Source organism: Trichosurus vulpecula, chromosome 6, assembly GCF_011100635.1.
Source record: "Trichosurus vulpecula isolate mTriVul1 chromosome 6, mTriVul1.pri, whole genome shotgun sequence".
Taxonomy (NCBI): Eukaryota; Metazoa; Chordata; class Mammalia; order Diprotodontia; family Phalangeridae; genus Trichosurus; species Trichosurus vulpecula.
The window spans coordinates 93,182,737-93,201,839 of NC_050578.1; the positions used below are offsets into that span (position 1 = coordinate 93,182,737).

Sequence of the window (19,103 nt, forward strand, 5' to 3'; positions counted from 1 at the left end):
CCTACCTAACCCTCTAAGAATCCCCCCATTATCCTCTCCCCTCACCCTATATTTTGGAAATTAATTGTATTTCTAACAGTTTTAATAGTTCAAGATAGGACCATCTCATTTTCAGGACTTCACTTTTCTAACCATCCCCTTCCCACTTGTATCTGGATTCTGCCCCTGGGATCCTGTGCTCACCTCATAGGTGAAACTCCTGTCACCTCTCCTCCTTTCTGACTTTGTTTTATTTTTTTTCTCAGAATATAAGGTTTTTTGAAATTGTGGACTATCTTGCTTGCTTGTATTTGGATCCCTAGTGCATATCATATATCATATCATATCATGTCATATCATATATCAGCTCACATCATATATCATTCATTTATTATTCCTCCATGATTATTTACATATATCAGATAATTAATCCTTTTTTCTTTGTAAGACAAATAGGTTTTTCTGATCCATTCCTATAATGTAAGAAACCATATTTCTAGTAATAATCTTATAATTTAACTATTCGATTATTATATTATTATTATTTGCCACTTTATTGAAAAGATTATAATTTTAAGGGCATGTTATGTTTTGTTCATTCTGTATATTTGATATAGACCTAGATTTTTGTTGGTCTATCAATGCCTTTGTTTAGATTCTTTCTTTGCCTTCATCACTCCCTGATATTATGTTTAATTTGTGAACATTTCATCCCCACCTTTAACATCTGAATGCAAACACTTGTATTTTTGTCTTTGTATTCCCAGTGCCTAGCATAGTTCCTTTCACATAGTAGGTACGTTCCCAAATTTGTGGAATTGAATGCTTAGTAATGGACAATATCAAATATTTTATGTTGTTTCTCTTTTGTTTAAAGTATCTTGTTTTCTTCACATACAAAAATGAACACTTGGGTTGGGGGTAATTTCAGACTAGACTGAAAAATTCGACCCAAAGCACCACATGACTTTTTGTATATTAAAAAATCATTTTAAAATGAGCTTATGGTTCAAGTAACTTTATTGTCAAAAGAAAGAGTATATACACATACTCATCAGTTCCTTATTGTAAGCTATTTTGAAGACTTGTAAACACATTAAAAATCACACTTAAAATTCCTTTTTTGTTTGTTTAGCACAAAAACCCAAACACATCTTCCCTCTTTAGAGAAATTTTCAAATTGGAAATATTCTAGCAGTTCTTAGATGAAAATCATTTAGTCACAAAGTAGTTATCATATGAATTGGTCATGCACATAGCAAGGTGTATTATTCAGTGTCAACTCTCCTCTTACATGACAACAGGTCCCTTGAACTTTTCCTGACCTGCAGAAAAGCATTAGAGCTACTTGCTGTATATTCTTGTTTGGACGTTGCTGTGTGCTCCCGGATCCACATTGTTACAAAATATGGACTGTGTGTCCATAGTCCCAGCTGCTACTTGCTGTCCACTTAAAACTGAGAGAAAACCATCCAGGTAAGTGTTAGTAACAGTACTTGGCTTCATGTGTGAGGTGTATGTACAGGTGTTCTCAAAGAAGAGGAAATGAAAGAAGTGGATTCTTAATGAAGAAATATCTCTGAGTCTTTTATAAATGATTAAGATCATAGCATCATAGATTTAAAGCTGGAAAGGACCTTAGAGATCCACCCTTAGATTCCAATCCCGCATTTAATAGATGAGGAAACTTAGGGGTAGAGGGACCTTGAGTGACTTGCCCAAGGTTACTCAGGTTCTAAGCCTCAGAACCAGGATTCAAACTCATGTCCACCGATTCCAAATCCAGTGTGCTTCCCTCTGCTACTTTTTCTGATTCTTTGAAACCAAGTGCTCTCCATATATTTATAAGAAACTTCAGGAAAAAAAGTGCATGTAATTCTTATATTTGCTGAACTACAAAGTCCCCACCAATTACTGGGAACCCAATTATTTAGCAGATGACCTCTTTGTTGCATGTGAATAACTGTACATTGCAGATTGAAAATAGATCCAAACGATTCTCTGTGAAATTTTTTTTCAATTTCCTATGCAATATATGAACTACTTTTGGCTCACTGTCCTCTATAATTTATTTCCCTCTATGTGGAATTGAGCCCCTTTTGTTTTTCCAGAGGAGCTGCAATCAGATGTCCTTGTTAGCTAATTGAGTTTGTCCTCCTCTAGTATACTTCTTTGGATCCATGAACTCATTGGTACGGGTCCTTTGACTGATGCAAATCACCATTCATGTGCATCCTCTTATCCTGTGCCATCTGTGGCTATCCCTTCTATAAATCTTCTGCCAAAGAGATCCAGCATACTGGAGGACTTTCTATTGGTATTTTCTAAATCTTCCTCTGGGTCTGGTATAAACTAGCTATTTTATAGCTTTGTTTTGGTAATAGTAAGTCCACTTTGAAACAGATGACGGTGTTCTTTGTGGATTTTCTAAGTTTAGAATATGGTTATGTATATGAATTGATTCTTGTTGATTGAGTGATTAGTGACATTTCACAAGAGTCTGTAAAAAGAGCAGGTTTTATTAACTCAGGTGGGATCTCCTGAACTGGCCACATTTCTACCCAAATGAATGATGGAGTATAGGTTTTCTGACTGCCCTTGCTTTCGATTGATCTTCTTTGCTTGTAGTTATACCAAACCTGACGAATCATTTCTTTGAATGGTCTTGTAGTTAGAGTGTAGAGAATGGGGTTCAAAGCACTATTGATAGGCAGAATGAAAATCACTACCCAAGAAGTTATGGTACCTGGAAAAAATGTTAAATAGTATTAGCTTTTTAATTTAACACTAACCAAAACCCATTTTCCGCCCCCTCCCCCCAGCAAATAAACACCTACCCCCACCAACTTCTTGATTTACTTTCTTCTGTTGCCATTTGACTATATGTTCGGTCTATACATGTCTTTCCAAACATTGTTTCAGAAGGTCAGTACTTCATCACAACAGTTTTTAAAAAAGTGATATTTTAATTCAACTCTGTTCAACAAACCTTTAATAAGAACATGTAAGAGACAATGAACTAGTTATTTCATTTTCCTGGCCCAAGGGGATTTCACCAGGCATGTACATGGAGGGAATAAGTTTGAGGCACTGAGTTTAGTTTTTTTGAATGCTTGGAGGCAGGAAAACAAGGAAACTCTAGATGACCTCTGAGGTCCTTTACTTGCAGGGAGAAACCTACTACCTATGATCTGATAAGTAGAAGTAGTTTCACACAGGGTTCACACTATCTTATAATTCAGTTTTGGGAAAATAAAATTTTGTTGTACTTGGAATCATACTTTACTTTCAAATATTTTAAATTAATCAGTCTTTTCATCTGCTATTACCTTTCTGAGCATCTAGACTTAACTTGAAAAGCCAGGTTTTTCTTCTGGTTTTCATTACATGACTATAGTTATATTTTTCTAATATAATTTTGATGGTCCATCCTAATTTTCTGTCATGACTGCTTATTTGATCCCAATAAACATTAGTAAATGCTTATTGATTGACATTAAAGAATTTTTTAAAAAGCAACATGTTACAGTGAAAATAGCACTGAACTTAGAAAAAAAAATTTATTGATCCCTTTTGTCTTTACATCAGTTATTTCTAGAAAAAACTCAACCAACCCAAACTTGTCTGTCTCTAGATTCAGCCATCCCTTGAGGCAAAGAGAAACAATCAGGCAGAAACTGTCATCTGACAGTGTATACATCATTCTACCATAATAGTCCCCTACTTCCCTGCCATTCAGAGGGAAGTGTGTTCCATTATTTGTTCTCTGACACTTTGATGGGTTTTTCAGTTACTCTGTATCTGGCCTCCTTTTAGTAGTCTTTTCATTAACATTATTGTATTCATTGTGTGTGTGTATGTATATACATATATATGTATAATTTTGCTTAATGCATTCTTCATTAAGTCACATAAATCTTCCCATGTTTCTCTGAATTCTTCACATTTGTCATTTCTTACTGCATAATACTATTAATTTACAATCATATACCATAGCTTTTTTTTAGCCATTACCCAATTATCTGCGAGTGTTCTGACCCAGATGAGCAAATGCGGTGCTATACACCAAATCTCTGAGAGCTGCCCGCTCCTTTTCTGCCCCACTGTTGTCAACTGTGTGTTGGCTCAATTTTCCCTCCAAGTTAGCAACAAACTGTTCCTACTCAGAGAAGAGCTCTAATTTGTTGACATTAATTCTTCTGGTAGTCATTTTGCCTTGGGGGCACTGCTCTTGTTGAATGCAAATATTTAGCTTGGAAAGGATAAGGCTATGATCAGTCCAGCACTCTGCACCACACATTGCCTCTGTCACTCTCACATCCTGTCTGTCTCTTCTCCTTACAATCATGCATAGTCTATTAAATGCCGATGTTTGCTGTGAGGGTGCATCCATGAAGTTTAATTGCATTTAGGTAAATGCAGGGTTGGTGCTGTGAAGGTCATGAGATGCACAAGTCTTTAGTAGTAAGTGCCCATTGCTGTTGCTGTTTCCAACTCCATTCCTCTCTAGGCCTCCCTGCCAAGTCTGGTAGTCTGAGTCTACTCTAGCATTAAAGTCACCCAGAATTATAAGCTTGTCCTCTTTTGACACATTGACGATGAGGGTCTCCAGGTCTTCATAAAATTTTTCTTTGACCTTATCAAGGTTCGTCATTGTGAGAGCATAGGCACTGATGATGATGGCAGTGTGACATTTTCCTGTAAGTGGCAATTGCATTGTCATAAGCCTGTTGTTCATGCCTTTTGGCAGGCATACAAACTTGTATCAGCAAATGGAGAAGTTTTGAATGCTGTGGACAAGTTCATTTACCTTGGCAGTATATTTTCCAGGGATATACACATTGATAATGAGATTGACTCATGCACACATTGCCAGAGCTAGCTCAGTGTTTGGGAGGCTCCGAAGGAAAGTAAGGGAGAGAAGAGACTGGTTACCAAACTGAAAGTCCACAGAACTGTGGTGCTGACCTCATTGTTGTATGTCTGTGAAACCCGGACAGTCTACCAGTGCCATGCCAGGAAATTGAATCACTTCATTTGAATTGTCTTAGGAAGATTCTGAAGATCACCTGGCAGGATAAGGTACAGACACTGAGGTTCTAACTCGAACTAAACTGCTAAGCATTCAAACTCTGCTTCAGAGAGCACAACTCTAATGGGCTGGACACGTTTGGATGCAAAATGTATGCTTGCCAAAAAGACTATTTTATGGAGAACTCACACAGGGCAAGCGTTCACATGGTGGTCAGAAGAAGCAATACAAGGACACTCTCAAGCTCTCTCTCAAGAATTTTGGAATTGTGTGACGTGGGAGACACTGGCACAGGACCACTCAGCATGGCGCGCCCATATCAGAGAAGGTGCTGTGCTCTATGAGCAAAGTGGAATGAGAACAGCTTAAAGGAAATGTAGGATGTGTAAGTTTGGAGTATTCACCCCAAATGTTCACATGGACTATTTGTGCCTGGGCTGTGGTAGAGCATTCTGAGCTCATATTGGCCTGATCAGCCACAGTTGGACACAATGAATCTTGATTCAAGCATAGTGATGTCATTTTGGTCCTTTTTGAGAACGAAAGACAATAACCAACCAACCCAATTATAGAATCATAGAATTTCAGAGTTGGAATCAATTAATAAATAAATTATATGCCAGGCATTGTGCTAAGTGCCAGGACATTGTGCTAAGCCATCTTGTAAAATCTGTGCACAGAAAGAATCTCACTGTTGATGGACATGTATTTTGGTTTCAGTTTTTGCTATCAAAGGGTACTTTTAATGAATATTTTAGTATATATTGAACCTTTGTCTTCCTTGGGATATTTGCCATTAGTGGAATTGCTGGGTCAAAAGACGCTATCTAGTTCAATCATGGGAACAAGGTCATACATGTAATAAGCGTCAGAGATACTATTTGAATTTAGGTCTTTTGGTACCAGAGCCAGAACAATTTGACCAATTCCCAACTCTACCAGCAGTGTATTCGTGTATCTGTCTTTCCCACCCTGATCCCCTCCCTGCCCCACCCCCCCCACCCTTTTTTGGTCATTTTAGCCAGTTTCATTTGCATTTCTTTTACTGTTGGACTCATTTTCCTCTTCACAGCTCTATCCCTAATGAGTTGAGTGAACTTGGGGAAGACATTTTGCTTCTCTGAGACTCACTTTTCCTCATCTGTAAAAAAAGGGGAGTAGATAGCAATATGGTAGACTAATTTCCTTCTAGCTCTCAGACTATAACCCTGCACCTCTGCCCTTCTTTGCAGAGGAGGACACTATGGATGCAAAACATTGCATGTACTACCAGACTGAGGTATTGTTTAGGCTTTTTTTTTTTTTTTTTTTTTCCTAAATTGCCTTCTTTTTTTTTCTCTTTGTTATAAGGGATGGGTCTCTATATAGCAGAGGATATATGTAGGAACGAAGGTGATGTAAAGCAAAACGTATCAACATAAAAACAAAACTATCACTATGAATACTTGATAATCTGCATGCAGGGTATCTATATGTATATCTATAATATATACATTTATAGATATACACATAAGTATATATTTGTACAAATGTATACATGTGCACAATATACACATATATCTGCCAATTTACAGGACATTCCCAAAGTCTTAGTGCAGCTTTAAGCCATTAAAGCTCTTCAAGTTTAATATTAAACTTTAATGGTTTAAAACTGAACTAAATCTTGTGGGAAACCCTATATATCTACTCCTAACTGGCTAGTCTTTAATATTTGGATGCTTTCTTCTATCACCTTAATAACTCTAATATAATAGCACTTCAAGGCTTAGCCACTGCTTTCCTCATAATTGCCTTGTGGGAGAGCACAAGTATTATTTTCCTTTTCTCTCAGACAAGAAATGTACATCTCATAGGGATTAAGTAATTTGTACATGGTTTTAATGGTACAGACTGGCCATGCTGGAACTTAAGCCCAGGTTTGACTCCAAAGGCATTAGGGTGTATCATGCTGTCACCTGGCAGTTCCCCATCCAAACTGGTGTGTCCACAGGCTATGTAAATTAGTTTTAATTATTTATTATAATTATTTGTTATTTAATTATAATGTATGAATGTAAATGCAGTAAGAAATGGTAAATGTGAAGATTCAGAGAAACACGGGACTATTTGTATGACCTAATGCAGAGCAAATTAAGCAAAACCGAAAAAACCTAAACTAAATAAAATTTAGAAGGGAGACAAACTGTCAGTTAATTGAGTGACTATTTTTAAGCAAAATACAAGTGATTATTGGATTTTACAGCTTGATTTTTCTGGGTAGTGACCCAGCAGTGGATAATTTTGAGCTAGTCACCAATACTTTTTGGCCTGCATTCCTATGTTCTAATAAGCATTGTGCTATTATATATTCATGAAAGATGCTGCACAGTTCTCTCTAAGGAAAACAAACAACAATCAAAAAAACCCAAACATTTTTGCTGATGGACTCAGTATGCAAATTTTTAATGTATACCCCTCAAGAGGATTTTGGATTTAGGTTTTTAATCATTTCTTCTCAGTGAAATACAGCGGAAAGAGGAATTTTGTTGCTTGTCACTCACAAAGAACAGAAAAAGAAACCAAACCAAACCTAGTGTCATACCTGGTATTTCTACCTGAAGCAGAGAGAGGAATTTCAATATAAAAATGGGTATCCAGCACAAGGCATCCGTAAACACAATGAAGAAAAAGCGTTTGGCAAGGGTCACTTCCTTTTTAACATGATTCCGGATTTCTGTTGCAGTAACAGCAGTTTGGTGAACACTGTAAAACATGCTCCCATAGGAAAAAACGATGATGATAAAGGCTGCCAAGTTAACACCTATTTAGGAGATAGGTCTCATTAGTCGATATGTGACTCTGACCTGGAAAGCATAAAGCATTCTATAGTTCAGTGTTATTATCAGTATTGTTAAAGAGATGTTGTTGGAAATGTAACACAAGCTTCTTTGTTCTACATTAAAAATGAACATAGCATGTGGCAATACAAAGATTTCATTTGTAGCTGTCCTGCATTTTCTAGGAATGAGGGAACATGCAATATGGAAAAGTGGTAGAGTCAAACTAAAAATTCTAATGTTTCATTGTGTCTGAGCACATCAAACTTTCTAGTAATAGTGGGGTTGATTTTTCATAGTTCAAGCATTTTGTTCTACACTTTAAATATAAATATATATTTTTAATATGCTGATTTTACTGGTGTTGTGCTACTTAAAACACATACATGTATGTTAAGATTATAAATATAAAGAACCCAAATTTCACTTCCACATTGGCATTTACAAAAATGCTGGTAAAAATTCCTAAATATAAGTGATTTGTGTTTTAACTATCTGTGATATATATATATATAATACCTTTCTTATATTAATGGAAGGCAGAGAAAGATCTATAACTAGTAATGAATGCACCTGGGGGGAGCATAGAACATCTATCTAAGGCAAGTCGTATGAAATACACACTCAATTCAGTTGGGGTTGGGTGTATGAAGTAGCCTGTATGCTCTAGGGCACTGTGAAACTAACTGGGTGAGGGGAATAGGAAGATGGAAGTAGGAGGACAGGGCAGAGGCCTTCACCTGGGATTTGGCCTTTGTCAATATATAGTAGCTTTCATTTTAACTGTTTTTGCTAACTAGGTACTTACTGCTTGGGAGCTGCAAATGCGGCTTTCTACGTTTCAGGCCCCTGGAGCAAAGCCCTTCCCTGCTGGGTAGTTGCCCTGCCTTAATCACAGTTCGGGCTAGAGATTTAACATGGTGTAGTGGAAAGCACGCTATACTGGACAATCAGGAGATCAAGGGTTAGATCAGGGGTAGAGAACCTGTGTGGGTGGCCTCAAGGCCACATGTGGCCCTCTAGGTCCTCAAGTGCGGCCCAAATTCAGTCAAAGGGTTGCACTTGAGGACCTAGGGCCACATGTAGCCTTGAGGGTTAGATTATAGTTTCTTTAGGCCCTTCTAGTACTTCCCTAATATCTGAATTTTTACTTAGATAACAATCTGAAATTAAAATCTGTAGAGTTCATAAAACATAATGAGCTCAGAACTGCAGGTTATTCTGCCACCAACTGAACAGAGGGTGATAATAGTTTCTTACCAAGAAAAATAATTACTGAATAAATCTGTGCTCCTGTGCTTTCTCCCTGTTCCGAATGAAGGGGGAAACAGACTCCGTTGGTACCATAATAGTTTTTGAAAAATTCCTTGTTGCTCAATGGAATAAAAGCCACCACAAACCCAATAATCCATATAAGAATCAGGATTATAATTGTCCTGCATTTTCCAGGTTTCAAACATCTAAAAGGATAGACAATGCAGATATATTTTTCCAAAGTCAGAAAAGTCAGCAGTAAAACTGATACTTCCGTGGACAGTATGGCCAAAGATCCTACTAGCTGGCAGTGGGTACTATCCATCCATAACTGTGCGTGTTTATTGTACTCTCCACGATACTTGAGGTCAAAGGCTCCAATCACAAATAAATATATTCCCATCAGGCAGTCAGCACCTATAAAAAGGAATAAAAAGAACACATACAGAAGCATAAATAGATAACTTTTTTTCCTATTTCACAAGAAGCAATATTGTTTGAAAATCAACTTAAATGGGAATGTTTTTCTTTGCAATTATTACACTTGAATGGAATAGATTTCAGAGTGCTCTGGCAGTGACTTGATAGTAAGTCTGATCAATCATGAAAAGTGCATTAGTATTCTACACCTCTCCTTGACCGTGTAGTTGGCATGTTGGAGTGACTGATGTCCTGTCTGGTCCATTTCTCATCACTAACAGACTGGCAGTGGAAACTAATAGGTAAATAAAAAAAAAAACCACAACAACCACCAACCTGATTTTTTGCAGCTGTGCTTAAGAATTTGAGGAGGAATCTAGAAACTGGTGTCTGAATTTGGTTCTATGGAAGGTAATCTAGTAGCTGCTGTCCCACGTAGCAGCTGACTGGAGCTCTTGAACCTCATTATGGAGAATATTCTCCATATGAGAGTATTCTCCATAATACATACAAATGATCATGCAGTGCTCTTCAGAATTAGCATATCTTCAAGGATTAAAAATTATTCTCCAGATTATTGCCTTCTGGGCCTCCCTGTCTCCCTTTCATGTACTTTTTTATTGCTTCTGAGCACCTATTTCTTTTTCCAACTTCTGAGACTGCCTATTCAATCAAAATCTGCCTTCTGAAAAGGCTGTGTTGTCGTAACAGACTGGATGGTAAGTTGATGTTTTGGCTCTCTGAGAAGTATTTGCAGTATAAATCTGTGGAATTTCTTTTTTAAAATATATTTTTATATATTTTGTTAAATTTTTCCCAATTACATCAAAACATTTTAACATTTATTTAAAAAAATTTTGAGTTCCAAATTCTCGACTTCCTGCTTCTTCCCATCCCTTGAAAAGGTAAACAATATATCTATTATATACAATATATATAAAAATATGGTCATGCAAAACATATTTACATATTAGCCATGTTGCAAAAGAAAACATACACATATACAAAACAAGAAAAATGAAGAGAGTGAAAAAATTATGCTTCAGTCTGCATTCAGACTCCACCAGTTTTTTCTCTGGAGGTGGATAGCATTTTTCATCATAAGTCCTTCAGAATTATCTTGTATCATTGTATTGATAAGAATAGTGATTATCCACAGTTAATCATCATACGATATTGCTGTTACTGTGTACAATGTTCTGGTTCTGCTCACTTCACTTTGCATCAGTTCATACAAGACTTCCCAGGTTTTTCTGAATCCATCCTGCTCATCATTTCTTATTGCACAGTAGTATTTGTCTGTGGAATTTCTAACTGGGGAATGGAATGCTCTGTCCCCCGATAAAAAGTCATGGAGGGGCAGCATGGTATGGTAGTGGCTGGTGTCAGAGCCAGAAAGAACTGGGTTCAGGTCCTGCCTTGGACACAATCTGGATGTGCAACCCTGAGCAAGTTGTCTTTCAGTGCCCCAGGAAAATGCTTTAAGAGTGTAAGTTACAAGAGAGCTTGCCCTTGCGGATTAATAGAGGGGGTTTCCTACAATGCAATCAGAAGTCCAGTCCCTATCTCTTCTCCCTAAAAAGTCATCAAGCAGAAAATAAGGGGAGATTTTGTTGGCACAGAAGGGCCTTTCTACCACCCTAGAGATGACACCATTGTATAAGGCTAGCCTTGATCCCACAAAAGGGCAAAGTTGGGTCACTGCCTGATAAACCACAGCCTGGGCCTGAGTATTTCATTGAAAATTTGGAGCTAAAAAAGATTGCTGAGTTCTCTTGCCTAAGCAATACACACTGATCCACTTGAGATTGTTTTCCTCCAAATAAGAACTGGTAAAACTTTTGGGGAGGAGGGTGGGAAGAGGTAGAATAAAAAACAGTGAAGAGTTAAGAGGAAATTAATGCTTTTACTTGGTTGAAGGATGTAGCGTAGTCTCTTGGATATACTAGGTATCCAATATATATATATGGAATGAATGACATGTAGTACTGAACATTGATATTCTACCAATCAGAAATGGTAAATGCAAATTAAAAAACTTAATGGCATTAAATTTCCCCTGGATATAAGGGAAATTAGATTAGATTAGATTAGATAACTTCTTAAGGCTTCTTCCAATACTTTACAGTGGAATGGTTAGCTCTTAGGACCTGTTGTACCAGGGACTCTTAATCTGGAATCTGTGAACTGGCTTTTAAAACTTTTGATAACTATATTTATATATAATTGGTTTCCTTTGAAATCCTATGTATTCTGTTTAAAAGCATTATTCTGAGAAGGGGGCCATAAGCTTCATCAAATTGCCAGAGGAGTCCATGACAAAAAATATGAAGAATTCCTGTGTTAGACAAAGGACCAAACTTCCTTCCTTCCTTCCTTCCTCCCTTCCTTCCTCCCTTCCTTTCTCCCTCCCTCCTTCCCACCCTTCCTTCCTTCCTTCCTTCATTCCTTCCTTCTTTCCTTCCTTCCTTCCTTCCTTCCTTCCTTCCTTCCTTCCTTCCTTCCTTCCTTCCTTCCTTCCTTCCTAATAGGATCTCAAGACTTCTTGGAAGTGCTCTGAAATGTCAAGTAGGTATTCTCTGTAGGACTTGTGTGAGGATGATATGGGAAAAATTGCACAGGATGAGAAAATGGATGAGCTGTATATCTACATTGCTGGGGGCGGGGTGGGGGCCTGCAGAGAATACTCACATCACTGAGAATCTGGGCCCATTAAAGAAATTTTAAAAGCTAAAACTTCAGTGTGATAAGTCTATACTACAGCCTCCCCCAACTTGCCTTTCTACTGCTAGCATATCAAACAATCAGTAGACAAAAGAGCTTGTTTATAGAGAAGCTTAATCTTAAGGAGCTAATAAACAAGGTCACTAAACTACATTTTTGCAAAGAAATTCGATTCCAGGACCTCTGTGAGGAAACTAGATCTAGGCAGGGGCTGACAAGCTTCTTTGTCTTAGGAGAAGGAGGCCTGGGGAAGGGAGGCATGGGATACATGAGTGCTTGAGGGTACCAGGAACATTTAATAATACATAGATTCTGACAAGAATGATTTTAATGGAGTTGGGCACTGCATCAAATGCTTACATCACAAAATAGCCCAGTTGTTCCACTCTCCTGGGGTCATGACTTCATTGGTGGGGTGGGAAGCCTGGAAGGGAAGGGCAGAAGGGGAGGAGAGGAATAAGAGCCAACATACAGTACTTTATAAATTTGTTCATAGGATATCACAATATTATTTATCTAAGAGAGCCAGCCAGCGTGATGGCATAATCCATGAGTGATGGTCTTCGTATATCTGGTTTCAACTCCTGTCTCTGATGCTTTTTAACTGAATATGAATAAGTTACCTAACCTCTCTGTGCCATTATGCATCTCTCTAAGACTCTAACTTACAGATGAGTTGCCAGTCCCCAGAGTTTTAAGTCTTTATTTAGGGTGACTATGAAAAGAAGCCACAGAATAGATTGTGACTCTGGAAAATGTTTGGAATTTGCTTATTCTCTAACAGTAATGATTGTGAACAGCCAAAAAATTCCCTTTCCCTAGGAGGAATACTCACAGCAGAGAGAGATGATTGACATGGCATGAAGTTTGTTCTCGGACCTGATATAAGGCCGCATGCAGATGACGAAGATATTTCCAAAGCATGTAACTGCAGATACAACCCAGACAAACACTCTCTGAATGATGCTTGCTAAGAGATTCTCTAATGATGAAATTCCATCAGTATTTGGCTTGCAGCTGCGTACATGTGGAGCATAGCCACAGTACTGGAATTTCTTAAAATATCTGTTGGACGAAATAAGTCAAAATGGTATTTTCAATTTATATGAAAATGTTCACATATCATACTCATTCATTTTTAGAGACTCTCTCCATCTCTCCCCCAGTTAAAAAAATCTTGATTTCTGGGACATTGTGGTAGAGTCTAGATGAGAGAGCACTGGACTTAGAATCAGAGAACTTGGAGTCAAATGAAATCCTAGCTAGTCAGTTATCTTCTCTTGGCCTCATTTTCTTTATCAATGGGTTGAAGCAGATGTAAGATCTCTTCCAGTTCTAGATCCTATGACATCTTGGAGAAATATAGGACACAAATGCTGTAGCTTCAAATACAAGTTTAATTTTCATGGGATTGTACATTTAGCTTTAGTGTAAACCTTATTTATGGATTAGCTACTCTAATTCCCTCATTTTCTAGCTGATGAAACTTAGGCCCAGAAGGGTGAAGAGATGTTCTATTTCATATAAGTATGAAGCGGCAGAGAACCAGGTTCTCTGATTCCAAATCTGCTACCTCTCCAAAAGGAGGGACAGTGACTTGATTTCACTGTGAATATATATGCAAGTGAGGAACATAAGAGTGCTGGTATAATCACTCTAAAAGATGTCAGACCATTAATAAAACTGTTGTTCATCTGGCATGGGAATGGTAAGAAATTCTGAGTATTAGACATATGGGTATTTATCTAATTACATCAATTAAACTAGATCACTTGTAGATTCCAAAACTCTCTGGCTATTAAAATTTTGAAAATAACAGTTTTAAAATAGATTTTTGATACTATTGGTATCTCTTAATAGTGTTTGCTAAAGAAATTTTCCAGGGATGAAATTTCACCTATGCCCTTTTGATTCCATAGTATACAAACAGCTGGCAGAGGCAGAATTACTATAGGCTCATTTTTATAGCACTTATAGCGCTGAGGCCACCCCAGGCCTCCTCACCCACTGGTGGTAGTTATAATAGATGTACAAATTATAAGATGTCTGGAGAGACCCTTAACAATGTTCTTCTGTGCATGGGATAGAGCCATGGGATGGTTGTTGCAGATCTGTGTTGATCACATTCACAGCAATTTTCTTTGATCTTTATAGAATCAAAGAATCACATATTTAGAGCTGGAAAGAACCTTCAGGCCATCTAGTACTACCCCTTCATTTTACATATGAAGAAATCAACTTCCCCAGATGTTGGGACTTGCTCGAGGTTATTCACCTGAGTAGTAAGTGGCAGAGCCCAGTTTACAGTTCTTTGATTCCAAAGGCAGCTTTCTTTCCACTACTCCACACAAAGTCCCTCTCGGCACAGGTATTAGCTAATTTTATAAGCAAATGAGATAGTAAAAATTGTCTAGTAGGTACACTTGGTAAGGATATTTTATACAAGCTCATTAGGAACAGGTAATAGATTAACAAGATGAAGAGCTGAGGGGGGAAAAACTTACATGTGGGATAGATTCCTAAGAGGTGCAAACATTCTTCTTTGGATATTTGAAATTTCAATTCCTTCTAGGCTTCTAAAAATACCAAATTCAAAATCAAATTACCAAGAGATTTGAAATCTATAGCATGACAAAAGCTTTTATGAGGCATGACAGAACTCACAAGACTATTCAGCACTGCTTCAGAATCGTATCCAAGCTAATTCCTTTCAGTCTGTATAATAGGTGGAAAAATAGGTACCTGCAGTTTTCCCTTGCATATATACACCAAAATTATCACACTCAATGAAAACAAATTAATGATGTTGTAGCTTACATAATTTAGTTACTCAAGATATAGTAGACTTAAATCCCATCCTTCTGGGAAAAAATACAAGGATGAATTATGGTCAAGTCTTGATAATTCAAAGCTCATGAAAGGAAGGAGAAGATAAAACATGAGATAACAAAAATTTTTATATTTGACTTTGGAATGTAATCAGTTACAGATATATTCTTATGTGATAGCCAAAGTGAGGACAAAAACTCATTTGCAAATAGAGAGATAAGACTTGCTCAAAAATTGAGAAAATTTCTCTACTGCTTTGCCATCAGTTTTTGTAGGAAGCAGGTAAATTGGCCCATGACCATTTCACCTAAAATTAGAGAATTATATCTTATTTGAAATATAAAATTTAGGTGAAGGCCATTATTAAGTGAGTTGACTTTAGGATAATCAGTTTTCAATAAACTGACCTCAATCCAGGTGAAATGTAATGGTTTTAGGTAACTGATGTATAGTCTAGCTGCAAATGTCCACAAGAGAGCTTCCCCAAACTGATATCTTATTGTTAACATCTTTTGTCAGTATTTTACTGTGGCAATGTCAAAGCAGCTTGTTTAAAAAGAAAAAAAACTGCTTGCTTTTATAAACTTTCAGAAAAGGTTTTCAAATGTCTGAATTCAAGTTCCGTATTTTAGCTTTTGGTATTTTGTCTTTTCTTTACTAAAAAGTTAAGGGAAGGGAGAAAGTGAAGAATAGGGCTGTATGCTTTGGCAAAAACAGGTACCTGATAATATTTGGTGGTGATGTGCAAGAGGTCAGGGGGAAGGAAGGTGGGAAAAGTCAGTGGGAAGGAAGAAGAGCTTCAGGACCCATTATGGAAGTCTACTGAATAGGTTCCCTGTATCTTCTGGAGATGTATAGCAAAACTTTAAAATGATTTATAAAATCACTTTATGTGTTGCAAAGCACTTTATATATGGCACTTCATTTGATCCTCACAATGATCCTGGGAGGTAGGTTCTATTTTTATCTGAATTTTGAGGATGGGCAAAAAGACAGAACTTAGAAGACTTAGCTAGGGTCACTTACTAATTGAGTGTCTGAGGCAGAATTTGATCTCAGATCCTCCTAAGTCCAAGTTTAGCACTCTATTTATTCTATCACCTAGCTACTTTGCATAAATGTATACTGTATAACTAGAATGAACACAAGTATCCTCTTATTTTCTCTTTCCTGAGATGCAAGTATGGAACATGGGAAAGAATGCTGAACATCTGGTGTTTGATCCTCAACTCTGAGGTTCTAATATTTACCAACTGTGTGAGTCACTTGACTGCCGTGTGCTTCAGTTTTCTCTATCAAATGAGTCTAATGAGACTTTCATTACCTGTTTTATGGGGTGTTGGAGGAGAAAGAGCTTTGTACAACCTTAAGGCATTATGAGAATGGAAATTATTATTAGTTGTAGAAGTTAAGTGAGGAAAAGACTTCTTTGAAGAAAGGATTTCCTACTTATTTCCTTACTTATTTCCTCATTGGTTTGGTGACTATCCCCCAATCAACTTGATGAAAGTCAGTTTTTGTTTGGAGATATATGAGGGAGGAGGGGACGACCACTAGAACTTTGTGGAGAGGAGGCAGGACTCCTGATTGGTTCCAAGTGATTGGGGCGGCTTCCAAGATGATTGGTTGGCTGATGCTCAGAAGGACAGATTTAACAGTGGAGCTGTCCCTGGTATGTGGTATATGAAAGCAACCTGACAAACTAGCATGGTCTTTTTTATATTTTGTTCTTGCTTTCCTGTTCAAATGAGAGACCAATACAAAGCAGAGCAGACCTTGGTTGGGGTGGAAGTAGAAGGAGGGGAATGGAATCTGAATTTGAATAGCCTGCTCCCCTAGGGATTGGAAATGGCTGTGTTGGGACAGAGACACATAGGAATAATGTGCTTAAGGGAAAAAGCATGAGTACAGACTTTTCCAGCCCAAGAGAATGGAATAACCAAAGAACAGATAGATTTCCTGCAGAAACATGTGCAGCTAGATGGCACAGTGAAAGCATGTTGGACCAGGAGTCAGGAAGATCTAAGTTCAAATTTGACCTCAGATACTTAATAGCAGTGTGATCACAGGTAAATCACTTAAACTCTGTGCCTCAGTTTCCTCATCTGTAAAATGTTCCTCCTATAAATGTTGTGAGGATCAAATGAGATATTTGTAAAGTGTTTTGCAAACCTTAAAGCACTATATAGGTGCTAATTATTATAATTCCTCCTCCTCCTTCTCTTACTGAAGTGGATATATGTGGCCACTCGGCTGAAAGAGTAGCTAATGGACAATGCTTGTGAGCTCTTAACTCCTGTTTGTAAGAGGAGGGAATTTTCAATTTTGAAATCAGTGTGGTCTTGAAACCTAGACATCTTGACTAAGAAGGAAGATTTCCTAGACAGTACAAGCTTTGGCGATTAACTCATGGGTGACTGCAAGTTTGAGAGTTCAGGGATTAGATCTTCTAGAAAGAAGGGATTTCTTTGAAGAGAGAAAAAGATTTCCTGCATAGTTTGCTATTTGGAGATTCAATGAGTTATTCATATAGTGCATGTCCCACTTGAAGGGGACTGCTTCAGCAGCCCCATAATGTGTTTGCTCTATAGAAAGAATACAAACCATAGGATTTTTGGAGGGTTAGGAATCCTCCCAAATGTCAAAGTATTGCACCAATAGCAGCCCCAAATTCAGTTCTTTTCCAAGGGGAGTTCAGTGCTTTATGTGTTTCTGCATATGTGCCCCTTTCAGTCCTTTGCATAATATGCACTTTTTGTGGAGTGAAAGAAAAGCTGTCCCACTCATCATATACATTACTACTTTGAATACCTCTTTGGGAGAGAGCCAGACCTTTGCTAAACATATTTGGAGGAACCCACATGACAGCCCATGTTATATAGTTAGAAATTTTCTGCGACTAGCTCCAGGTGGGGGTAAAGAGAAAAAATGACCCTCTTCCCTCCAGGATCAGACTATCTGTGTGAACCCAGAACTCTCTAATAGAGACGCTGGGCCGCAGTCACATATTAATCTAGCTAGTTAGCACTCATAAGTTGCTGTAGGATTTTTCCTAATATCCCTTTCTAAAAGGTTCTGAAATGAGCGGTTATATTAAAAAGCAACATGCTGCTGTCTGAAAACTCAAGTCACCATAAATCTCTACCCCACCAAGTCCATATACTTACAGAGACTTGAGTTTGACTAGGTAGTCAAATTGGTCTGCTTTGATTTTCTGGATTGGGTTATAGGAAAGGTTCCTGTTAAGTTAACAGTGATAAGTTAGTACAGTTAAAAAAAACTTGCATAAAAACGATTCATTGGTTTTTTGTAAAATTTAAATTTTGGCCTTGAAAAATAACCAAAATAGATAAAGAGATGTCAGAGGCTGGGGTATGTAAAAAGTCAGTTACCTCTGTTTTATGATGTAAGGGGCATGAGGAAAGCCCCTGAGATAATCACAGTGAATTCTGCAACTTTTTAATTGATCCTATTTACAATTAATTGATTTTGTCCTGTAATTGCCTAAGTCATGATTCTTTGTCTCTGAACTTAATTCAGAAATTTAATTGGCCTGTTATGAGTTAAATTTAGAAATCCAATTCTCCTGCTGTTTACTTTTCTATTCTTGTATCAAGGAAATCTGTTACCCTCGAAGGATGCAGGTGGACACCAGGGAGTCTTGTCTAGTATCTTTATACCACCAAGCTATCCTTCAAGGATGTCTGTTTTATTATCCAAAGATGTCTGATTTGCTATCCCTGTACCTGCAGATGAAGCTGGATTCAAACAATGAACATTTCTTAATCATAGGAGGGAAGGAGGAGTTGTTGCTAATCCTTATTCCCAATTTCCATCCAACCATATTTTCCTCCATCTATGATGCTAGAAAACGGGAACATTTTCTGTACTTCCCCAAACTACAAAAATGCTGTTAACCCCATAACTGGGTCTTAGCTTTGCTGGGAAGCCGAGATCCTATTTATAGGTAAATTTATACTTTACTAATACATTGATTATGCTTGGAACTTTGTGTCCCAGTATACTTTAATTTTTTTTAACTGTTATAC

General features: G+C 37.5%; 1 protein-coding gene across 1 annotated transcript in view; it reads right to left on the bottom strand.

The window, feature by feature from the left end:
* Positions 1-981: 981 nt before the first annotated feature.
* The window catches only part of RXFP1 (relaxin family peptide receptor 1), a 132,682-nt gene continuing 114,560 nt past the window's right edge, over positions 982-19,103 (bottom strand). Inside the window, exons 12-17 of the mRNA XM_036763586.1 lie at positions 18,222-18,293; positions 14,730-14,801; positions 13,061-13,290; positions 9,088-9,498; positions 7,593-7,811; positions 982-2,725 (exon numbers count right to left, since the gene is read on the bottom strand). Of these exons, the coding sequence (XP_036619481.1) occupies positions 2,424-2,725; positions 7,593-7,811; positions 9,088-9,498; positions 13,061-13,290; positions 14,730-14,801; positions 18,222-18,293 (1,306 nt within the window). The 3' untranslated portion in view covers positions 982-2,423. The remainder of the gene's footprint in view (positions 2,726-7,592; positions 7,812-9,087; positions 9,499-13,060; positions 13,291-14,729; positions 14,802-18,221; positions 18,294-19,103) is intronic.